Source organism: Cornus florida, unplaced genomic scaffold, assembly GCF_030987335.1.
Source record: "Cornus florida cultivar Cherokee Brave unplaced genomic scaffold, ASM3098733v1 CherokeeBrave_3.0.0_Hap2_Chr09, whole genome shotgun sequence".
In the NCBI taxonomy this organism is placed as follows: Eukaryota; Viridiplantae; Streptophyta; class Magnoliopsida; order Cornales; family Cornaceae; genus Cornus; species Cornus florida.
The window spans coordinates 75,661,934-75,683,206 of record NW_026775579.1 but is presented as its reverse complement, the minus strand read 5'-3'; the positions used below and the strand labels follow the sequence as shown (position 1 = coordinate 75,683,206).

General features: G+C 33.9%; 1 protein-coding gene across 1 annotated transcript; it reads left to right on the top strand.

Annotated features, from left to right (window-relative positions):
* The first annotated feature begins 11,074 nt into the window (after positions 1-11,074).
* Positions 11,075-14,357, top strand: LOC132274461 (wall-associated receptor kinase 2-like). The gene is made up of 3 exons (XM_059775733.1): positions 11,075-11,924; positions 12,033-12,197; positions 13,159-14,357. The coding sequence occupies exons 1-3, from the start codon at positions 11,075-11,077 to the stop codon at positions 14,355-14,357; spliced, it is 2,214 nt and encodes a 737-aa protein (XP_059631716.1).
* The last annotated feature ends 6,916 nt before the right edge of the window (positions 14,358-21,273 follow it).

Here is a 21,273-nt window from a genome sequence, read left to right as displayed (position 1 = left end):
CAGAAACTTCACTTCTCGCTGCCAAAATTCACACTTTTCAAACTTAGCGTATAACTGATGTTCGCGAAACGTGAAACGTCTGCAACACTGTTCGAAGATGTCTAGCATAATCGTCCTCTAACTTAGAATATATCCAAATATCATCAATGAATACGATGACAAATTGATCTAAGTAAACTCTGAAGACTCTGTTCATTAAATCCATGAAGATTGCTGGTGCTTTAGTCAATCCGAAAGGCATGTCACGAAACTCATAAGAATATCTAGTGAGAAACGTTGTCCTAGGAACATCTTGCTCCATAACCTGAAGTTGATGATATCCAGAACGCAGATCAATTTTAGAGAAATAAGTAGCTCCCTTCAATTGATCGAAAAGATCATCAATTCTGGGTAATGGGTACTTGTTACGAATAGTAACCTTGTTCAACTCCTTGTAGTCTATACACAGGCGAAGTGAACCATCCTTCTTCTTCATAAACAGTACTGGTGCTCCCCAAGGTGAAGTATTCCTACGAATAAAACCCTGACTGAGCAATTGCTGAATCTGATCCTCTAGCTCTCGCATCTCTACTGGTGCCATTCTGTATGGTGCCTTAGCAATAGGCGCAATGCCTGGAGCTAAGTCAATTACAAAGTCTATCTCTCGACTAGGTGGCAACCCTGGAATCTCTTGAAAAATATCTAAAAATTCCTGTACAATTGGTATGCTATCCAGTGATACCGTAATATCCTTCTCGGTCTTCTCTTCCACATAGAATAAATAGGTGCTAGAAGCCCCGTTAGAATGTGGCATAGCGACGACGTACATGTCCTGACCAGGTATGGCGAATATAATAGACCTATCATAACAGTTAACTTGGGCATGATAGTGAGTTAACCAATCTATCTAAAAGTATCACGTCATAAGTGTGCATGTCCAGGACTAATAGATTGGCTAGAAATCTAAGTCTACCAATATCTAGTGTCACATGCCCATCACTTTCATGTAAGATGGCAGTATCGCCTATAGGTGTAGAAATACCATGAGGTCTATCGCATACTCGCGTCGTCATTCTAGATAATGCAACAAAATAATTAGATATGAATGAATGTGTAGCATCCGTATCAAACAAAACATGACCATGTATACCATGAATAGGAAACATACGCTCAACAGCCTGAGGCGCCTGAACATCCTATGGCCTAGGGTTATACACCCTGCCATAATGTAACTGCTGCGGTGCCTGTCCCTGTGGTTGCGGTGATGCTGGTAAAGTTGGGAAGGTTTGTCCCTGAATGCGCGGAATCTGTGGAGCGGGTAAAGGTAATGGTGCCCTCTGTCCCTGTTGCACATGCTAACCCTATCCTACTGTAGGATACTGCCTAGAAGTGTGTCCAAGTTCTCCACAAGTATAACAAGTACCACTGAAAGTACCAAACGGCCTCCTCTGTTGGTTAGCCTGTGGCTAATCCCGTCCTACCTGTGGTCTCCCATTCTGCTACCTCTAAATAGGTGCCCCATCTCTATGAGCATCTACACCACCCTTGTGCTTCTTCCAAGACTGTTGTCCTTAGAATCTGCCCTTGTTATTAGGTCGGTGTCCATTGCCATTCCCTTGATCACCTGACTGATTAACAGAGTCTCTGTCACCTCGCTTCTCACCCCTAGCCTATCTGAAGTCTACGGTCAACTGATACTGCTGTAGAGCAGCGTCAACCACCTGAGCATAAGTAGTGTAGGCTGAACTACCTATAATAGATCGTTTAATAGACCACATAAGCCCTTTAACGAAGCTAGCACATTTCTTTTCCTCGGTATCCATCTCCTCTAGAGTAAAAAGAGATAAGCGCGTGAACTGCTACTCATACTCTGCCACTGTCATGTTTCCCTACTCAATATTAAGGAACTCCATCTTCATAGCTGTTCTGACTGCATATGAAAAATACTTCTTATCGAAGCGAGCACTGAACTGATCATATGTCAATGAAGTCCTCTCCTCCGCAGTGGTAACTGACTCCTACCACTGGAGTGCATCTCCGACAAGCTTGAAGGTAGCAAGCATCTGCTTTTGAACCTCTGTGCATTTAACCATGCGAAGATGTCGCTCAATGTCATTCTTCCACTGATGAGCTACTTTCGCATCGGTAGAACCAGAGAATTCAGGTGGGCTCCCCTTTGTGAAAGAACTCATAACCTTCTCCCAAGGATCAGTCTGAACCACTAGTGCTAGTATAGGTGCTTGTTGAACCTGTGGCTGATTCCGAAGTGTAGCTGCTATACCTGCTTCTATAGCCCGAGCAATGAGGTCATTAATATGAGGAGGGTACTCTGGATCCCTACCCTGATTGTAACCTTGATCTTGAGAATCCTGATTCTGCTGTACTTCCTCCTGCTCAATGTGCAACTGACCATCTTCTTCCTGCTTTTCCTCCTAAAACCTAGATAGTTGTTGTTCTTCCTCAATTTGCTGACACCATAGGAAATCTAACTGCCTACGTGCCGCTCGCTGCCTGTTTCTCTGATTGTCCAATCTTCTTCTAGCGTTAACCATTTTGTTAACACAGAAGATAGACTTCAATACGATTAAAACGGACCGTAAAGGAATACAATGATTCCTAAACTTAGGCTTTAAACAAAAGAATGCGCTACGCAAAAGTCTTAAAATGATAGATCCCTAGAGACACTTGAACCTAGAAAACTCTGATACTAACTGTGATTCCCCTCGATTCTAAAGCCACGAGTGATCAAGTTCGAACACAGAATACAAGGGATATCAAACAATTAATATTTAAACAAGCAATTGAATACAAAAAGAATAATAAATAAATAAATAAATAATAAGCTGAAGGGAACTAAATAATAAATCCTCACTTAATAATCCTCAAATAAATAATAATTAAAAATCACATAATAAAATCCTCCAATTCTCTGATACCAGTAATTATTTAAACTACAATTTGGGAATCCATACCGTGGACGCCTAATAATATCCTAACTGAAAAAAACTGAATTGAAATAAAACTAATAACTAAAACATGAAGAAGAATTCTACGTAAAGTCGGAAGGGTGAATGACTGTCTCTGCTCGGCACGAATAATCTCTAAGACTAGAACTGACGAACACCTGAAAAATAATGGTGAGTCAGACTCACAAACAAGTTCTACTCTATTACATCCTAAATAAAGACCCGATACACGTATATATTCTAGTTAATTCAACAATAACTAAATAGTCTATATACACACTAAAGGAACCTCACTAGACTATAGCGTTGCCTCAACCTGAATAGTAGGCAACATGCAAAACGCACATATAGTGGGCATGAGTACTTAAACCTACCAAGTACACAACTAAACTATATCTAGCTACACATCCCTGACAATATACGCACCCTAACCACTGATCCCAAGACTCAAGCTCATATCATAGCATAATTATATTTATAAAATCTGTCACATTCAACCATCAAAAATAAACTATCCAAATATTATTTTAATAATATGTCATCCAACTGTTTCGTTGACCTGATAAGAAAATAAGTAGGACTTAACTTTATTAGTTATTCCATTCCCTTATATGCCCCACATCCCATAATAGTGCATTAATCCACAATATAATCACATAAAGGTTTTCATATCCATATAAGCAAACAACCTCTACATCTAATTGTTGGGATTTATATGCCCTGGCATAGCAAATTCCTATCTGGATTGTAGTGACATATGTTCCTGACATATCTGAAATATTTATGATTTATATAATTGGTGAATTCAATGTATTATGTTTCGATTCACTATGAAATTGATAGTGTCCATGTAATTACAAGAAATATTTATATATATGTATGTGATGACAATCAATGCATGATATATAAATAGTAATTGTAAATTGTTCATAGTCGGTAATTATGGATGGACTCATAATTAATTAAGACTTGAACTGGATCCGCGTTAGGTTGAGATATATTGCGAGAGCCGTCGTATGCAATTACTCCCTATCACTGTCATGGCATTTGACTCTTAAGCATGAGAAAAGTATAGACTCTTTTATTAATTAATAATTACTTTGATTTGTTCGGCGGATTCTTCGGGATCCTTAGACCGACACTTTGGGTAGTTATGTAATTAATAGTTAGAGGGTTATATTTTCAATATTTGCATCATTGCTACTTGTATTTATTTTGTATTGATTATGGTTGATCACAAAGTAAATTCGAAGGCCTTCGTGTGTTTTTAGACAAAATGATTTATTATATATTTATTTATTTAAATTATTATTTTTGTCAAACAAATGTTTTATTGTGATCGAGTCAGAAATAATCAAAAGTACCAAAATAAATATATTAATTAAGTAGTCGGATTGATGGCTATATTTATCCGATAACTAATTATGCATAGAGGGGTCAAAGTGCAATATTGACTTAGAGGTTATTTATTATTTAATTGGAGTTCAATTAATTTCTTTTAGTGGAGTAGAAATTAATTTATGAATTAATTGAATTCGGTCCATGGACCGGGCCAATTATTAATTCATTGTAGCCAATAAAATAATAGGCCCAATGGATTCTCACTCATAGCCCAACTTGATATTGGAATCATATTAGATTTGAGACATATGAATTAGAGATGGAGAAGGATTTGTTGTTTCCTTTTCTTTATTTTTATGTTGCCTATAAATATACATGGTCTATGTATATTTTAGGGGGTGATTTTTATGAGAAGGAAAAAGGAATAAATTTTTTCTCTCTAGAAAATTAGGGTTTATGTTCTCATCTAATGGAGGCTCCCACAAGCCTAGTTTTCCAAGGTCATTCATGGAGGCTTATGAGTGATTCCTAAAGGCAAAACAATTACCAAGAAGATGGAGATCCAAGGAGAATTCATCTTGCTAAGGGATCTACAATAAGTGAGAACATTCACTTTAGAGGAAAGATTTAAAGGTTTACTCAGACCTTTTGATGTAAGTATTCAATCCATTAATTGAATGATACATCATGTTTTATTTTTGCATAAAACTCGTCTCTATGTAATGAATCAAGATTTATGAATTTAAATCCCTCGAAAAGTTTTTAAAACTTGCACGTTTCCCTACACTAATAATCCATATAAACATGATATAATCATATATACATCACTTACATTTAATTGAGCAAAAATAGCAATTCTAATAATCATGCAATTAATTTTACCTCAAAAGAAATTAACATGCGTCTTCATTAATTGTACTCCTCCATAATCTGATTAAATTTATTTAAATCCGAATAATTGATTTAAATAATTTAACCCAACCCTATTTAATTAACTTAGCATAAGTATTTTAAATCATGCAACCCAATTCTTAATGAATCTATTTAAATTAAATAAATATTTAATACAGATGCATCAATAAAAAAAATAGCAAATATTAATTTAGTATTCCAACATTAAACAGATTAACGTTTAAAATATTTAATGCATATCTAATTTTTTTTTTTTATATACCAGACTCATTTCTAACCACCTAACCATATCAGTTTGTTGTATGTTACTTTTTTTTCCTCGTGTGGCGTGTATGTCTTAAGAAAAAAACAAAAAATGAAATTTCAACTAAAATTTACAAACTAATGCAGCCTTTGACTTTTTTTCCTTCCTCGTTCAGTGTTTATATATTATGACGCAACCAAAATTCTAATTTCACCAATACATGTAACAAACAGATTTTTTTCTTCATGGAGCCTTTCTCGTTCTGCGCGCCTAAAGACAAACACAACATCTAATTTTATACATATATGTAAACTGTTTCATTCTTGGAGTCTTCCTCGTTCGGCGTGCATGAAAACAACTACCAAAATTTGATTCTAACTTATACAGCAATACACTGAATCATGCTTTAAAAAAACACACAAACAATAAAGAACCCAGTTCGGCAGAAGAAAGGTAAAAATTTAAAACCCATTATTAAAACACATGAATTATAATTTCTAAATTAATTCATGTAATCAGATACAATTAATTTATTTAAAAAACTTAGAATTAATCTAACATGTATAGGATATGAATCAAAGGAGAAGAGAAGAATTAAAACTTGCCTTTATGGATTTGATAAAAACTCTAACCTCGTTGTTCCTTTTTCTCTTCCTTCTTCTTCCTTTTTTCTCTCTCTAAAATATACTACGTGATTATTTTTCAGCCCCTTTTACAACCCTATAGTAATATATTTATAGGCAAATAAGATAGCCCTGATCATTTTCCCAATCCAAGTATAATTAAAAAAAATATAACTATCAATGGGTAACTATCTGTACCCATTTAACCTCCTATCCAAGTAGTCCATGTGACCCAATTAGTTGATCCACTACTGCCTTCCATATTCAAATTCTTTAAAAATAAAAAAAAATAAAAATTAAATAATTAAATTCCTAAACAAATACACATCATCACATACAATTTATTTTATTCAAAGAAATCGAATACAAATAATTTTAGCACATAATTTAATTTAAACAAATAATTCAATTAACACATAAATAATTAAATCAATTAAACAAGTAAACAATTAGCCAAGAAATCAAATAAATAATTAAAAATACAATTAAAACATATAAATAAATACCGAGACTATCCTTTTAAAATTAGGAGTATTATATCAGCTTTACTATAACAATCTAACAGCAATCCCAAACGGGCTCTAATTTATAGGTAAATTATACTCACATCCATTTATCCTCGTATACAAGTTAGTTTCTTTTTGAATAATGCTATCCTATGTGAGAAACTAAAAATATGAAGAAAAAAAAATGATATTGCCTTCAAATATTTAATTGATTTTAGTTACTCCGCTTGTCCCAAAAAGAATGCCGACATTTATTTCGAAACAGAGGTGGAGAATAAAAGGGATTTTTACATATAAATGTACTTATGGACCTATATTTACAATATTGTGTAGTCAAAGTCCTATAGTGTCTAAAAAATGAAATTGACCAAATTAATGATGTGGACATGAACTTTTACTATTTACTATAGTTTCTTGTCCAAAATAACCTTTCACTGTTTGAACCAAATTACCATGCTACCCCCATTTCATTAATTCACCCAAACAAAGCCCTTAAGGCAATTTGGCTCAAACAGTGATTGACCACTATCTCCCACAATGGTTCACCTAACCACCAGTTGGGCTAGTGATTGCTCATAATGAAGGTCACACCAGTGTGTGGATTAACAAAATTGTTGTTGATGATTCCATGAAAAGCAGGGTATAATCCAGTTACAATTGAGTAATGGTTTTTGAATGTTTGGGTTGGGAACACCAGAATCAAACCCGTTTGAGCTTCGGTCCCGTTATTAATCAGGCAATGAATGTGGGGCGTCGGGGTCTTGAATTGGTACCCAAATTGAAACCCATCTGATGAAATCAGGAGAACAACTGGGTGGTTGAGTTTGGTGAGAGGACGAGCAAAATTTTCAATTGATCCAGAGGTTTGATTGGGGTGGGATTGAGATTGAGATTGAGATTTAGTCGGAGAAGAAAAGGAAGACGAAGGAGACAGCGGCGGAGATAGCAACGGAGGTGGTGAGAATGAGAGAGATGATGATGATAGCGGTGGTGGTGGATTTGGAGGGGGGTTGAGGAGGTGTCAGTGTTGAAGAAGAGAAGAGCTGCGGTTTGATTTGGTGGATCTTCTTCTTCGTGGGTTTTGATTGGTGTTGGCTTATTATTATTTGAGGCCAAGATAGAGAAAGAATCAGAACTCATGGAGAAAGAGAGAGAGGTCGCCTTCCTCAATGGGTTTAGAGATTTCAAGATTCTGTGAACTATGTTGTGTTTTACTCTTTCAAAAGAATCTGTGATCTTCTTCTGGGTTATATATCGTTATCGTGCAGAGGAAGAGGGAGAAAATGGGGTGGATTCTAGAGAGAGAAAAGGAAAGGTTTGCTGGGCATGAACACAATTGCCCTAAAAAAATTATAGGCTTTGTTTGGGTGAATTAATGAAATGGGGGTAGCATGGTAATTTGGCGCAAACAGTAAAAGGTTATTTTGGGTAACAAACTATAGTGAACAGTGAAAGTTCTTGTCCACATCATTAATTTGGTCAACTTCATTTTTTAGAAACTATAGGACTTTGACTACATAATATTGTAAATATAGGCCCATAATTACATTTATATGTAAAAATCCCTATAAAATATGAGAACTCTAAAGAGACTTTTTGCCCTCCATCAATATAGCCCACATATTGGCGATAGATTCCCAAAAGTCCACATGCCCATTAATTTAATCTCACACACATACTCTTCTCTCTAACCTTCTCAATGATTCTCAAACCTTTTTAAGCGTCCATTCATCTCTCATCTAATAACTTCACGAACACCGAGAATACTATCAACACCACTAAAGCTCCCACGATTAGATGGTTGCATATTTCTCAGCGGTTTCAGAGACCCCGTAATCGTACACACCGTTGGCAAAAAATCATCCACCTTAAATAACCACGTTTCCGGAATCTCCACACCTTTTTTTCCACAACAACGGGTACAAAAAAGAAAAGAAAAAAGAAGTGATTATGGTGGTCGTTGCCGCCGTTTTCATCCTTGGCGTAGATTCCATTTACCACAAATTTCGACGATTTCCCCATGCGAGGGTAAAATTTGCCAAGCGGCAATAATGGGTGTGGCTAGAATTTGACCATCGTTTGTGACAAAGTTGGTGGCACCACTGATTGACATCGCCAGAGGGCAAACAACAAAAGAATTGATGATTAGTTAATAAAAAAATTGAGAAAAAGTTTGAAGGAAAGGGTGAAGTATTGGACCACGGAGAAGAGGCGGTGATGCACGCGAGGGTGGTGTTTTCGGTTGTGATTTTCTCACATACTAGAAGTTCGATTTGTTTTCTCTTTCTATAAGTTGTACTTATGGTGTCACACAGAGATATGGGATCAAAATGGACAGCAAGAAGTGAGGTTCAAGCAAGAAGAGAGGTTCATCTGCTGTTAGAGCATCTCCAACAGTTGTGTGTGTATATATATATATATATATTTCATTTTTGTGTAAATTTGATGTGTCATGATAGATTTACCAAAAAAAAAAAAAAAAAAAAAAAATTACTTTTTGTGTAAAAATATATCCCTCAATAACAACCAACTATGTGTCATTTTAGGACTTACATAATTTTTACAAACTTACTTAATATAGGGTTGATTATTTAATGTATGAGAAAGTATGGTTGAAATATACTGATATGGTTGTGTAAAAATGTTGTGTAAAATATACATACACAACAATTTTATACATTGATGACGTAGAAGTGTATCTTAACACACTAACAGAGATAAAAAAAATTTACATATCATACGTGACCGTATATATTTTACACAAGAATATTTTAACAGATTGCTGAAGATGCTTTTAGTGTGCGTTTGTGATGGTTAGTTTGTTTCCATAAAATAATATCTAATTGTTAAAAAATAATTTCATCATTCAAACACAACAACTAACAAGTAAAAGGACAATAATGTCAATTCATTATATCAGATGTGACATGTGACCAATGAAAGAATCTTTGTTAACTTTATTAAATCTCAACCGGTGTTATTGTTAAAAGATAAATCTAAAAAGTGTGAGTGTAATTTATCTTATTTTGTTATGTTGAGTACTCTAAGAGAGGTAATTGGTTTAGTTTGGTATGTATGGGATTTCCATAGGATTATATATCTACTATTTTTATTTGTAATCGTTTGGTTTTGTACCTTATTAATAAAATTAGTTTGTTTCTCAAAAATAAATAAATAAACCGGCTAGAAGAGACAACTTCTTCTGCCTCGGAAAGAGCATGACAATTATTATATTAACCAATAAATTGATTGGAGTTTGGGAGTAAAGTCATATTTGATCAAAGAAACAAATTGGCCAATTTTATTGAAGGATCCATATCCCCACCCAACAAACCTTGATTCCTAGTTGACTAGTTATAATTCATCCTGATTCGAAAAAAGATTATTTTTCTCTTCCCGTTTTGTTTTAGCAACTATATATAAACTCCTTTACTTGCTTTATAAACTGAGTCTTTCCCTATGTGTAAGGGTTTCTTAAGCACAGGTATGAAAGTAGTTGTTCAATCACATCCATGGGGAGTTGAGATTCATCAAGTGGTGAGGCAATTACCCATTGGTACTTACTACCCAGAAACTAATTATTTGTTTAATCCAAATTGCATAATTGTTTTCTAGTTGATAATTTCAAGTTTCAAGTGGTGTCACAATCACTGTGTAGTATTTTAATTATTGTTGTTGCAATTTGCAAAGTGTATCACCACGGGCTTGTAGTAAATTAACTTAATTTGGCTGATCATTCATTGATTAAGGGGCAGAAAGTTGTTAAGTCAACTGTTAAAAACTTTTAGATGTCACAGAATCCGGATCTTTTACTGCAGTGGCCCCCGCCCCTATGGTAAGGGGGGTGTATTTTTTTTGATATATTTGTTCTAATTTTCAACAAATTTATTTTGTATTTTAACACAATTTTTACTAATAAAACAAATATATTAAAACACGATTTAAGTATACTAAAACTATAAATGATGATGTTTAGAGATATCAACGATTTAAATTATGTTACAAACACATTTGAACATTTGTTGAAAACTAAAACAAATTTAATAAAAATTATTAAAGGTTATAACTTAGTGTAGTGTTTTTTTTTTTTTTTTTTTGAAATGTGTTATTTCCTCCTTATAGATAAATGTGTGAGTTTTTTTGTCCCGGAAAAAAAAAAAAAAAATTGAAGTAAAAAGAAAATAAAAAAAAAAGCAACAAACAAAAATTATTACGCATTTTACAAATGGATCACCCTGGAGCATTTCTCATTCTCTTTATTTATTTATTTTTATAAATTGGTTGTTACTTCTCCTTTCATTTTCAGTCTGTAAAATCAAAAAGTCAGAGTTCTCAAATCTCACTGCTTTATATCCTGTCCCATCAAGTACATCATGTAGTTCTATTCTTTTATCAAGGGGCATTGAATTGGTCTTCCAGTGAAGTATTCTATAAATGACCAACAACCAATATCTGTAGTGTCCACCAAAACATATCATTTGATCTGAGAAACAAAGCCCCAAAATGCTTCTGCAACTGAATCTGGTGGGAGTTGTTTTAGCAGCCATGGCAGCAACAACAAATGCTCAAGCAAAGCCAGGTTGCCAAGACAGCTGCGGCAACGTTAGCATCCCATTTCCATTTGGGACAAAACCGGGCTGCTACTACAACGACGAATTTCTCATAACTTGCAACAACACTTTCAATCCTCCCAAACCTTTTCTAACAAACAGTAGTATTGATGTCACCAACATTTCACTCCATGGCCAGCTGCAAATCATGCAGTATATAGCCCGCGATTGCTACAACAAGTCGGGTGCACAGACCGCACATAACGTGCCCTGGCTCGGGCTGTCCAAATTCAGAATTTCTAGTACCAGAAACAAGTTCACAGCAATTGGTTGCGACACTTACGCGACCATTCAAGGTTACCAAGGTAGTAAAAATTATGCCAGTGGGTGCATATCAGTATGTGACAGCATAGACTATGTTACCAACTGGTCTTGCTCTGGAATTGGTTGTTGCCAAACATCGATCCCAAAAGGAGTAGGATTTTATGAAGTGACATTGGATAGCTTTTTCAATCATACAAGAGTGTGGAATTTCAGCCCCTGCAGTTTTTCCTTTGTTGTTGAAGAGGATAGGTTCAACTTCTCCTCCAACAATCTTAGTGATTTAAAGAATGTAAACAAGCTTCCGGTGGTGCTTGATTGGGCAATCGGAAATGAGACATCGTGTGAAGTTGCAAGAAAGTCCTCAGGATATGCATGTAAAGATAACAGCAACTGTTATGAGGTTGATTATGGTTCTGGGTATCGTTGCAATTGCTCGGAAGGTTACAATGGAAACCCATACCTTCCTAATGGTTGCCAAGGTATGTATCTATCACATTCATTGTTGGGTATATATATGTTCATTGATTTTCCTTATATTACCTATAGTAATTTGTGTAATGATTCGTTTCTCTTCTATTGTCCTGCAGATGTCAATGAATGTAATGATCAAACACTTAACGAGTGTGAAAAAATTTGTGAAAATACCGCCGGGAATTACACGTGTTCTTGTCCTAAGGGGTACCATGGAGATGGCAGAAAAAATGGAAGTGGCTGCACTGCTGATCAACTACTGGTAATTAAGATTGTTCTAGGTAAGTATCTGAGCTTAATGTCCTAAAAATAAAAAATAAAAAATAAAAAATAAAAAAAGTTTCAAAATCTAACTAGTAAAATGTGTGGTCTTATTTCACTTGTTCCCATTAACTGCAATTTTAATGTCAGAGCAAATCGAATCAATTTTTCCCAAAAAAAATTTGTAGCTTAATTTATAGATTGTTAACAAAAATGACACACATATGAATTATGAAATTTTCCATTATTCCCTAGGTATGTGGTTTATGAAGGTCCTGAATCGATTAAAATAGATTGGCTAGAGACAAACAAGATCATGTGAAGATAATAAAATTGTCTAAACTGGCTATTTGCACCAGTCTGAAAGCCATGGGAGGACAACTTGAGAGTTTTATTTTAGTTTAGAGGAGCAATATACAAATAACTTCTCCAAATTATTTTGTGGAGAGATTATTTCATGCTGACAAATTGTGTCCATTGGAAAGTCATCTGCTGGCAAGTCATCATAAGCCAAAACTTTCAAGTTTCAAGACAAATTTATATAGCAGTTGGACTTGAGAGGAAAACAAATTGACTGTTTTTCATCATTACATTTCACATTTTGCGAAAAAAAAAAATCAGTCATACATTCACATTAAGGAAAGTTATCCGAGCAATAGGCAAGAGTGAAATTTAATAAATGATCAAGAGTAGGTAAGATTTAAGCTCTATATGCCTCGGTGGTTTTTCTGAGTCAAATTGCAGAACAATTTTACTTCCATAATTAATAGTACAAAGGAATTTATCAAAGTCACAATGTTTCTTTACCAAAGCTGAGAGATTTGTGTGCTTAATCCACTATTTGTAGGATGGTTGTGACAAGAATTTTTCTTCTGATTTGCAGTTCTCTGAAATGTTCCGAGTTCTGGACAATCAATGACTTAGCCAAATAGAAGTCTGAAAATTCTTTACAATAATGAATTTTCAATATTTCAAATGCAGGTATTGCAATAAGTGTTACAGTTCTACTTGTGGGTTTCACTTGGTTGTACCTGGGACTCAAGAAAAGAAAGCTCATTAGGCTCAAAGAGAAGTTCTTTCAGCAAAATGGTGGTTTAATGTTGCAACAGCAACTCTCTAGACGGGAAGGATCCACAGAAACAGCAACAATTTTCACAGCCGAAGAGCTCAAAAAGGCCACTGACAACTACAGTGATGACAGGATTGTAGGACGAGGAGGTTATGGTACAGTTTTCAAAGGAATCTTAACGGATAGCAGAGTAGTAGCCATCAAGAAGTCCAAATTAGTGGATCAAAGCCAAATAGAACAATTCATCAACGAGGTCATTGTACTCTCCCAAATCAATCACAGAAATGTGGTCAAACTTTTGGGTTGTTGTTTGGAGACAGAAGTCCCTTTATTAGTTTACGAGTTCATCACAAATGGAACTCTCCATGACCACATACATAATGAAAGTAAGAAGTCTTCACTTTCCTGCCAAACTCGTCTAAGGATAGCAGCAGAAACTGCCGGAGTACTGTCTTATTTGCATTCTGCAGCTTCGATTCCTATCATCCATAGAGATGTCAAGCCTACAAACATACTCTTAGATGACAATTACACTGCAAAAGTGTCTGACTTTGGAGCATCGAGGTTAGTTCCCCTTGATCAAATGCAATTATCTACAATGGTTCAAGGAACTCTTGGATACTTGGACCCTGAGTACTTACAGACAAGTCAATTGACTGAGAAAAGCGACGTTTATAGCTTTGGGGTTGTCCTTGTGGAGCTGCTAACGGGAAGGAAGGCAGTCTCATTTGACAGGCCAGAGGAGGAGAGAAATCTAGCTATTTATTTTCTTTATGCGTTGAAAGAAGAACGTTTGTTTGAAGTTCTTGACCACAGTATTGTTCATGAAGGAAATACTGAGCAACTCAAAGAGGTTGCTGTTCTTGCAAAGAGGTGTTTACGAGTAAATGGGGAGGAAAGACCTAGCATGAAAGAAGTAGGAATGGAACTGGAGGGACTAAGAAAGATAGAGAAACATCCATGGGTTAACGATGAATTGAATTCTGAAGAAACTGAGTACCTGCTAGGTGACACGTCGGACTCTTATGGATTTGGAGTTGCTCATAAGACAACAGGTGAGTATGATAGCACGAGAGGGCATATTGTTCTGCCATTAGATGGTGGGAGGTGATTGCTTTGTCATTTGTGTATATGCATCTTCATTGAAAGTGTGTACTGTGACTGTGCCTGTGCCCTATCGAATGACTGGAGTGTCCAATGATATCCTATTTTGCTATACCTGACAAGCATGAAAGATGTGTAGCTGTGTAGTTATCTACTTGCATCGACTTCAAAATTTTGATTAACACTCTCTTCTCTTTATCTGTAGAATTTTTTTTCCCCCCCTTTTTCTTTGGTATGTTTGTGTGTGTTTTCTAAGTAATTGTGGAATTGTTGGGTAGATGCGTTGATATGTTATTCTTATCTGTCATTGACTCTTTGTTTTGCAAGGAAAAACACATAGTGAGTTTGGATTCTCTCAGTATGTTTAACAACTTTTTTTATGAATAACATGGTGCCATAATACTAACAAATTACAAGTTGAACAAATTATTTTGAGTTCAACAATATGGTGTTGACGTCTCGAAATAATGTGTTGATGCCAATTTATTTCAAAAGTGAACTCAATAAATCGATTCTCGATGTAATTTGTTGGATTAAGTTGTTACACGTGAATTCAAAGGTCATATCCCAAAATTATTCTTTATCATATGATGACGCACACAAACACACATCTCTTAATATATTGCTTATAGAGTGGTAGTGGTTAATTAAGTAATAACTAAAATGTGTTAGTGATACGATGAAATAAAATAGCCTAATGTGGTATGAACACAAATTAGAAGATCTATAAATGTTTAGGTAAAAAGAGAGAGACTAATTTAAATGGAAGAATTGGATAAAATCATTAAAAACGATTGTAAAAAGTCAATTATTATAAGAAAAACAGTTTGCAACAGAAAAAATAAAAAATAGTAAAATAACAAAAGATAGAAGAATATGATGGTGATGCCATTTTAGTTGTATTTAGAGTCTAATTTAAACTTGATTGGATTAGACCTAAATTTAAGCTAACTAATCCCAGAATTAGACCTGGTGAGTTGACCAATAAAATCAGACCCGTTTACCGTCCAATGACCTGGCCTCCCAACAGCCCACCAGAATGGCCTGCCAACATGGCTACCAACTCACCATCTAACGTAGCCCTATAGCTAGGTCTGGGCTTGTCAAATTTTGGAACATCAGAACCGACCCGTTAATAGGTGGACGGCCCGATGGATCTGATCCTGGGCCTCCCCCCCCCCCCCGCGGGCCCCTATTCTTCCATGGGTGTTTCTAGCACAAAGGCTCTACAAATCGCCCAAATGAATGTTTTTTTTTTAGATTGTATTTTTAATTATTCACACATGTAGATAATTGAGAGAATTATAGCTTTCCCATTTTTTTCTCTCTAGTTGCTATATCACATCGAATTTGAATAGAAAAGATCGAATTTGAATGAAAAAGATCTTGGGTTTGTAAAGATAGGTAAGCTGCGCCCAAATACTTTTTTCTTTGATATACTTTAATTATTCTAAATTCTAGAAGTAAAATGACAGTTATAAGATCAAGTTTGATTTGTCCAGACGCCATTTTCATTGTTTCTTAGTCCAACTAATTAATATGGTTCATTTGAAGACAGAAATGCTTAATATACAATTTTATATGTGCTATAGTTGATCTGTCGAGAGAAAAATTTAATGAATTGATTTACTAATAAAAACAATTTAATGAATTAATTGGAATGACACTAATATTATGTTTAAATCATAAATTTGTTTTTGCAAGACATCCTAAAATACATGTTGTATCATGTTACTTCAAGATTATCTGTTAAATTTATGTTAAAAATGTTAAATAATGTCAATTTAAAGTATTAACAAAATATCCGAAAAAGTGGTGATGAAGTGTCTAAAAAATATAGTCTATTTGATACAGGGCCGAGCCCTTCTGCTCTGGACCAATGTCCTTGATTTGGTCCACACAAATATTTTTCTTTTCCTGTTTTTTTGTCCTTTCCCTTTTATTCTTACGTGTGTGTTTCTAGCGCAAAGGCTCTCTACCAAATCGCCCCAATGAATGATTTTTTTATAGATTATTTTTAATTAGCTTTCCTATTTTTTTCTCTCTAGTTGCCGTATCATCAGACAAAGTTGCAATATCATCATCTATCTAATTTGAGATTCTACATAGCTGAGGAAGTTTCTCAAAATAGCAAAATCGACCTCCTAATGCCCGCTGCATTAAGAAGGTGCCAGAGAAATAATGTGGTAAATTCGTGTATGATATGCGAATTATATATGTACGGACGGATTTTTAAAAACAATATTTTTATTTATTGTTTAAAAATAAAAAATATGATAAAATACACACAAACTACATCTTTTAATATAGTCATTCTCTTTCACATTAACTGTACTTTCAAAATAATACATGTAGCCGTTCTAGTAGGTTATCACTCTATTTTTTTTCTTTCTAAATCTATCATCATTGTCACTCCAATGCACTCGTATATATATATTTTAAATTTTGTTAGTATCTTTATTTATTATTTATTTTTAGTTTTATTTTTTTGAAGTTTGCACCACACTCAATAGATGTTTAAGTAGAATATAAAGATATTTTCACAACTTACAAGTATCACACCTGTGTATTTATTATAAATATATATGTTATGTACTTGGGGTTATTGATTAATTATATTTGGATAGTTTATTTTCTTTTATGATTATTATAATAGTGTCCATTGGAATATATTTATTTTATTATATGTTACACATTATTTATTATCCTTACAAATATATGATGATATATAAGAAAATAATATTCGTATTCATATTTTTACGTTTCAATTTTTTTTTTTTTTACCGAATTTTTGAAATGTATTTTAAAAAAAATAATAGAATTATACTTGCACTTTTTCTTATCTATCTTTTTTTCGTACCATATTTTACTAACTATGGCATATGCCATTGAATTTTAAGTTAACAACTTATCTCTAGCTATATGAAAACCTTTTCAATTTTTTTCTTTCTTTTATTTTTTCTTATTTGATTTTGCTAGAAAAATTAAATATTAAAATTAAACTATCTCTAACAATTTAAACTTTAATAAATTATGATTAACATGATAAATAAAATCTCGCCATTACCTTGCTAATCAAAATTAAAACACACATGGCAAAGAATTCATTTGACATGGTAAGGGTGGGAAAGGTATACATGTTTCATATATTTGTATTTTTATTAGACTTTTACGAGTTGGCAGTTTTGAAACTTATCATGCAAAGCTACGAGAAGAGTGTGATTGATGTGAGTCCTACAAATGAGGTTCACTCCCATTTAACAATCTAACAGAAGTGTCACAGTCATATGAGAGGACTCGATTGGCACGTGGAATGAGATTCTTCGAGGAATATTATTAATTCAAACTAAATCGGTTCCATCGTACGAGTATTTGATAGATATATATGTTATTACATTAATAGACCTGTGGATGTGGAAATTTGGAAGGGTCGACTCCAAAGACCTGTTGAGCGTGGGCCTTGAGATAGTCCATGGCTCGTAATTGCGTATTTGTTGCGATTGTGGTGTAATGTATTTAAACGAATATCGATAAATTGATCAAATAAATTAGTTTATGAAGATATGTAACAGTATCAAATTCTTAAAAATATAAGGTTAATTATAATGACACCCCCTGAGGTTTGCTATAATGACACTCATATATAAGTTAGACGTTTTTTGAACAATGACACCCCTAGACAAAATTGGGAGCCAAACAGACCCTTAAAAGGTTTGAAAAGACAAAATTGCCCATCAATATTTAACTAATTTTAATTGTAAAATATTAAAATTTTAAAATGACACTTTTGCCCTTCTACCAATCTCTTCTAAACCCATCGATCCGGCCCTCTCTCTCTTCACCCACCGCCATCATCTCCTCAATCACAACCCCTCAACCACATCCCGCCGTCACTTCTCTTCAACCACATCCCACCGCCACTTCTCTTCAACCACAGCCACCGCCACCTTCTCTTTCCTCGCATCGGTGATTGCACAATATCACATCTCTTATCACCACCACCATGCTTGATCTGTGCAAAAATGTGCAAAAACAAACAAAGGAGCAACCCACAGATCAATCCAGATCCATTTGCATCATGAAACCGTGGTCGGAGGTTACGATGGAGGTGGTGGTGGTATCACCAGAATCAACTGAATCAGATTCATTTGATTCCTTTGTGCGATCTGAAATCTCGCTTAAATCTACTCCGGGAAGCAAAAGGCTCAGAGCACTTTGTTCTGGCCACAGATCAGTATATGTGAATCGATATATATATGTTAGGTTATATATTGTTCATATTAGATTGCGCAATCTGCAACTTGAAATCAGGAGTTTACATGCGTGCTTCTCGTTGCTCCATAAATGGATTTGCTTTAAAAGCTAAATCTATATATGTGTGTGTGTGAATTTCAACTCTCAATATTTTCTTCTTGAATGCAATGACAACTTTTCATATTTTCTTCTTAAATGCAATTATTAATGGAATTCCATGGAAGTTAGAATCATGTTCCAATCAGTGAAGCTCATACATATATGACTGAGATGTTTGGAAAAGGGAAAGACATGCAACCAAACCAGAACACCTAATTAGCTTTAGAGAGTAAGCAAAACGATTCTAATCTTGGCAATCAAAAAAATTAATAAATAAAACATTTGATTTGTAAGCATACGTGATAGTATTTTCCTTTATAATTTTTCTCAACTTTCTCGGCAACCATGTAAGGGTTTTAGAATAGAGAACATACAAAATTCACCTTGAGAAGACCTTTCGTTGTTTTGCTAATGAGATCTTTGTGGAATCCATCTCTCTTTCTCTCTATATATATATATGTCAGGTTATATATTGTTCATATTTGTATATAATGTGAGAGAGGTTATTTTGGACATTTTAAATTTATTAGAATGGGTAATTTAGTAATTTTGTGTCATTTCATAAGTCAAATGACATTTAGGTCATTTTATCACATGTCAGCCCCTCAATGGGTGTTTGTGTCAAAGGCAGCAAAGCTTAGGGAGTGTTATTGTTCAAAAATGAGCTAACTTGTATATGATTGTCAATAAGGTAAACCTCAAGGGGTGTCATTGTAATTAACCCAAAAATGTAAGTTACCTAACATATACTCACATGCATATATATATATATACATATATATATATATATATATATATATATTATTGTGATAAATTATAGTAGGGTAGTTGAATACGAACATACTCGTTACGCGTTCCGCTCTAGCGCTAGACCATTGAATGATGCCTTCTATTCAGACAAATTAAAGGAGGATATTTGAATACAAACACACTACATGGCATAATATAATATTAATTAATTGGAATAAAAATTGCTCCTTATAAAACCAAGATTCCAAGACTTGGTACCAAGCTTACCGTTCCATCAAGTTTGATTTTCAATCTTCAAAATTATTCCACCAATGAAGTCTGTTCAATTACAATCTATGGTGACCTTAGACTACTCGCGTTCTCACATGGAATATCTCAAAAAAATTTCGATCTTCAAAATTATTCCACCAATGAAGTTTGTTTAATTACAATCTATGGGGACCTTAGAGTAATCGCGTTCTCACATGGAATATCTCAAAGCTACATTTCTTTGATTACTTATATTATAAATATATATGTTATGTACTTGGGGTTATTGATTACTTATATTTAGATAGTTTATTTTCTTTTATGATTATTATAATAGTGTCCATTGGAATATATTTATTTTATTATATGTTACATATTATTTATTATCCTTACAAATATATGTTGATATATAAGAAAATAATAAGATGTTTATAGCCGAATTTTTTGTCCCGAATTTTTAGTGCATATAATGTATTATACACGTCACGTACATATTCATCTTCATAGTTTTATGTTTACGTTTCCGGTTTTTTTTTTTAACTGAATTTTTGAAATGTATTTTAAAAAAAATAATATTAAAATTATACTCACACGTTTTCGTATCTATCTTTTTTTCGTACCATATTTTACTAACTATGGCATATACCATTGAGTTTTAAGTTAACAACTTATCTCTAGCTATATGAAAACCTTTACAATTTTTTTCTTTCTTTTATTTTTTCTTATTTGATTTTGCTAGAAAAATTAAAATATCTCTAACAATTTAAACTTTAATAAATTATGATTAACATGATAATTAAAATCTCGCCATTACCTGGCTAATTAAAATTAAAACACACATGGCAAAGAATTCATTTGACATGGTAAGGGTGGGAAAGGTGTACACGTTTCATATATTTGTATTTTTATTAGAATTTTACGAGTTGGCAGTTTTGAAACTTATCATGCAAAGCAACGAGAAGAGTGTGATTGATGTGAGTCCTACAAATGAGGTTCACTCATTTAACAATCTAACAGAAGTGTCACACTCATGCGAGAGGACTCGATTGGCACGTGGAATGAGATCCTTCGAGGAATATTATTAATTCAAACCAAATCGGTTCCATCGTACAAGTATTAGATAGATGTGGAAATTTGGAAATGGAAATTTGGAAGGGTTGACTCCAAAGACCTGTGGAGCGTGAGCCTTGAGATAGTCCATGGCTTGTAATTGTGTATTTGTTGCCATTGCAGTGTAATGTATTTAAAAGAATATTGATATAAATTGATCGAATAAATTAGTTTATGAGAATATATAACAATATCAAATATTAAGAAATATAAGTTACTTAACATATATTCACATGCATATATAATAATATCTTATATATATATATATATATTATTCTGATAAACTATAGTAGGGTAGTTGAATACGAGCACACTTGTTACACGTTACACTAGACCATTGAATGATGCCTTTTATTCAGACAAATTAGAGGAGGATATTTGAATATGAACACACTACATGGCATAATATAATATTAATTAATTGGAATAAAAATTGCTCCTTATAAAACCAAGATTCCAAG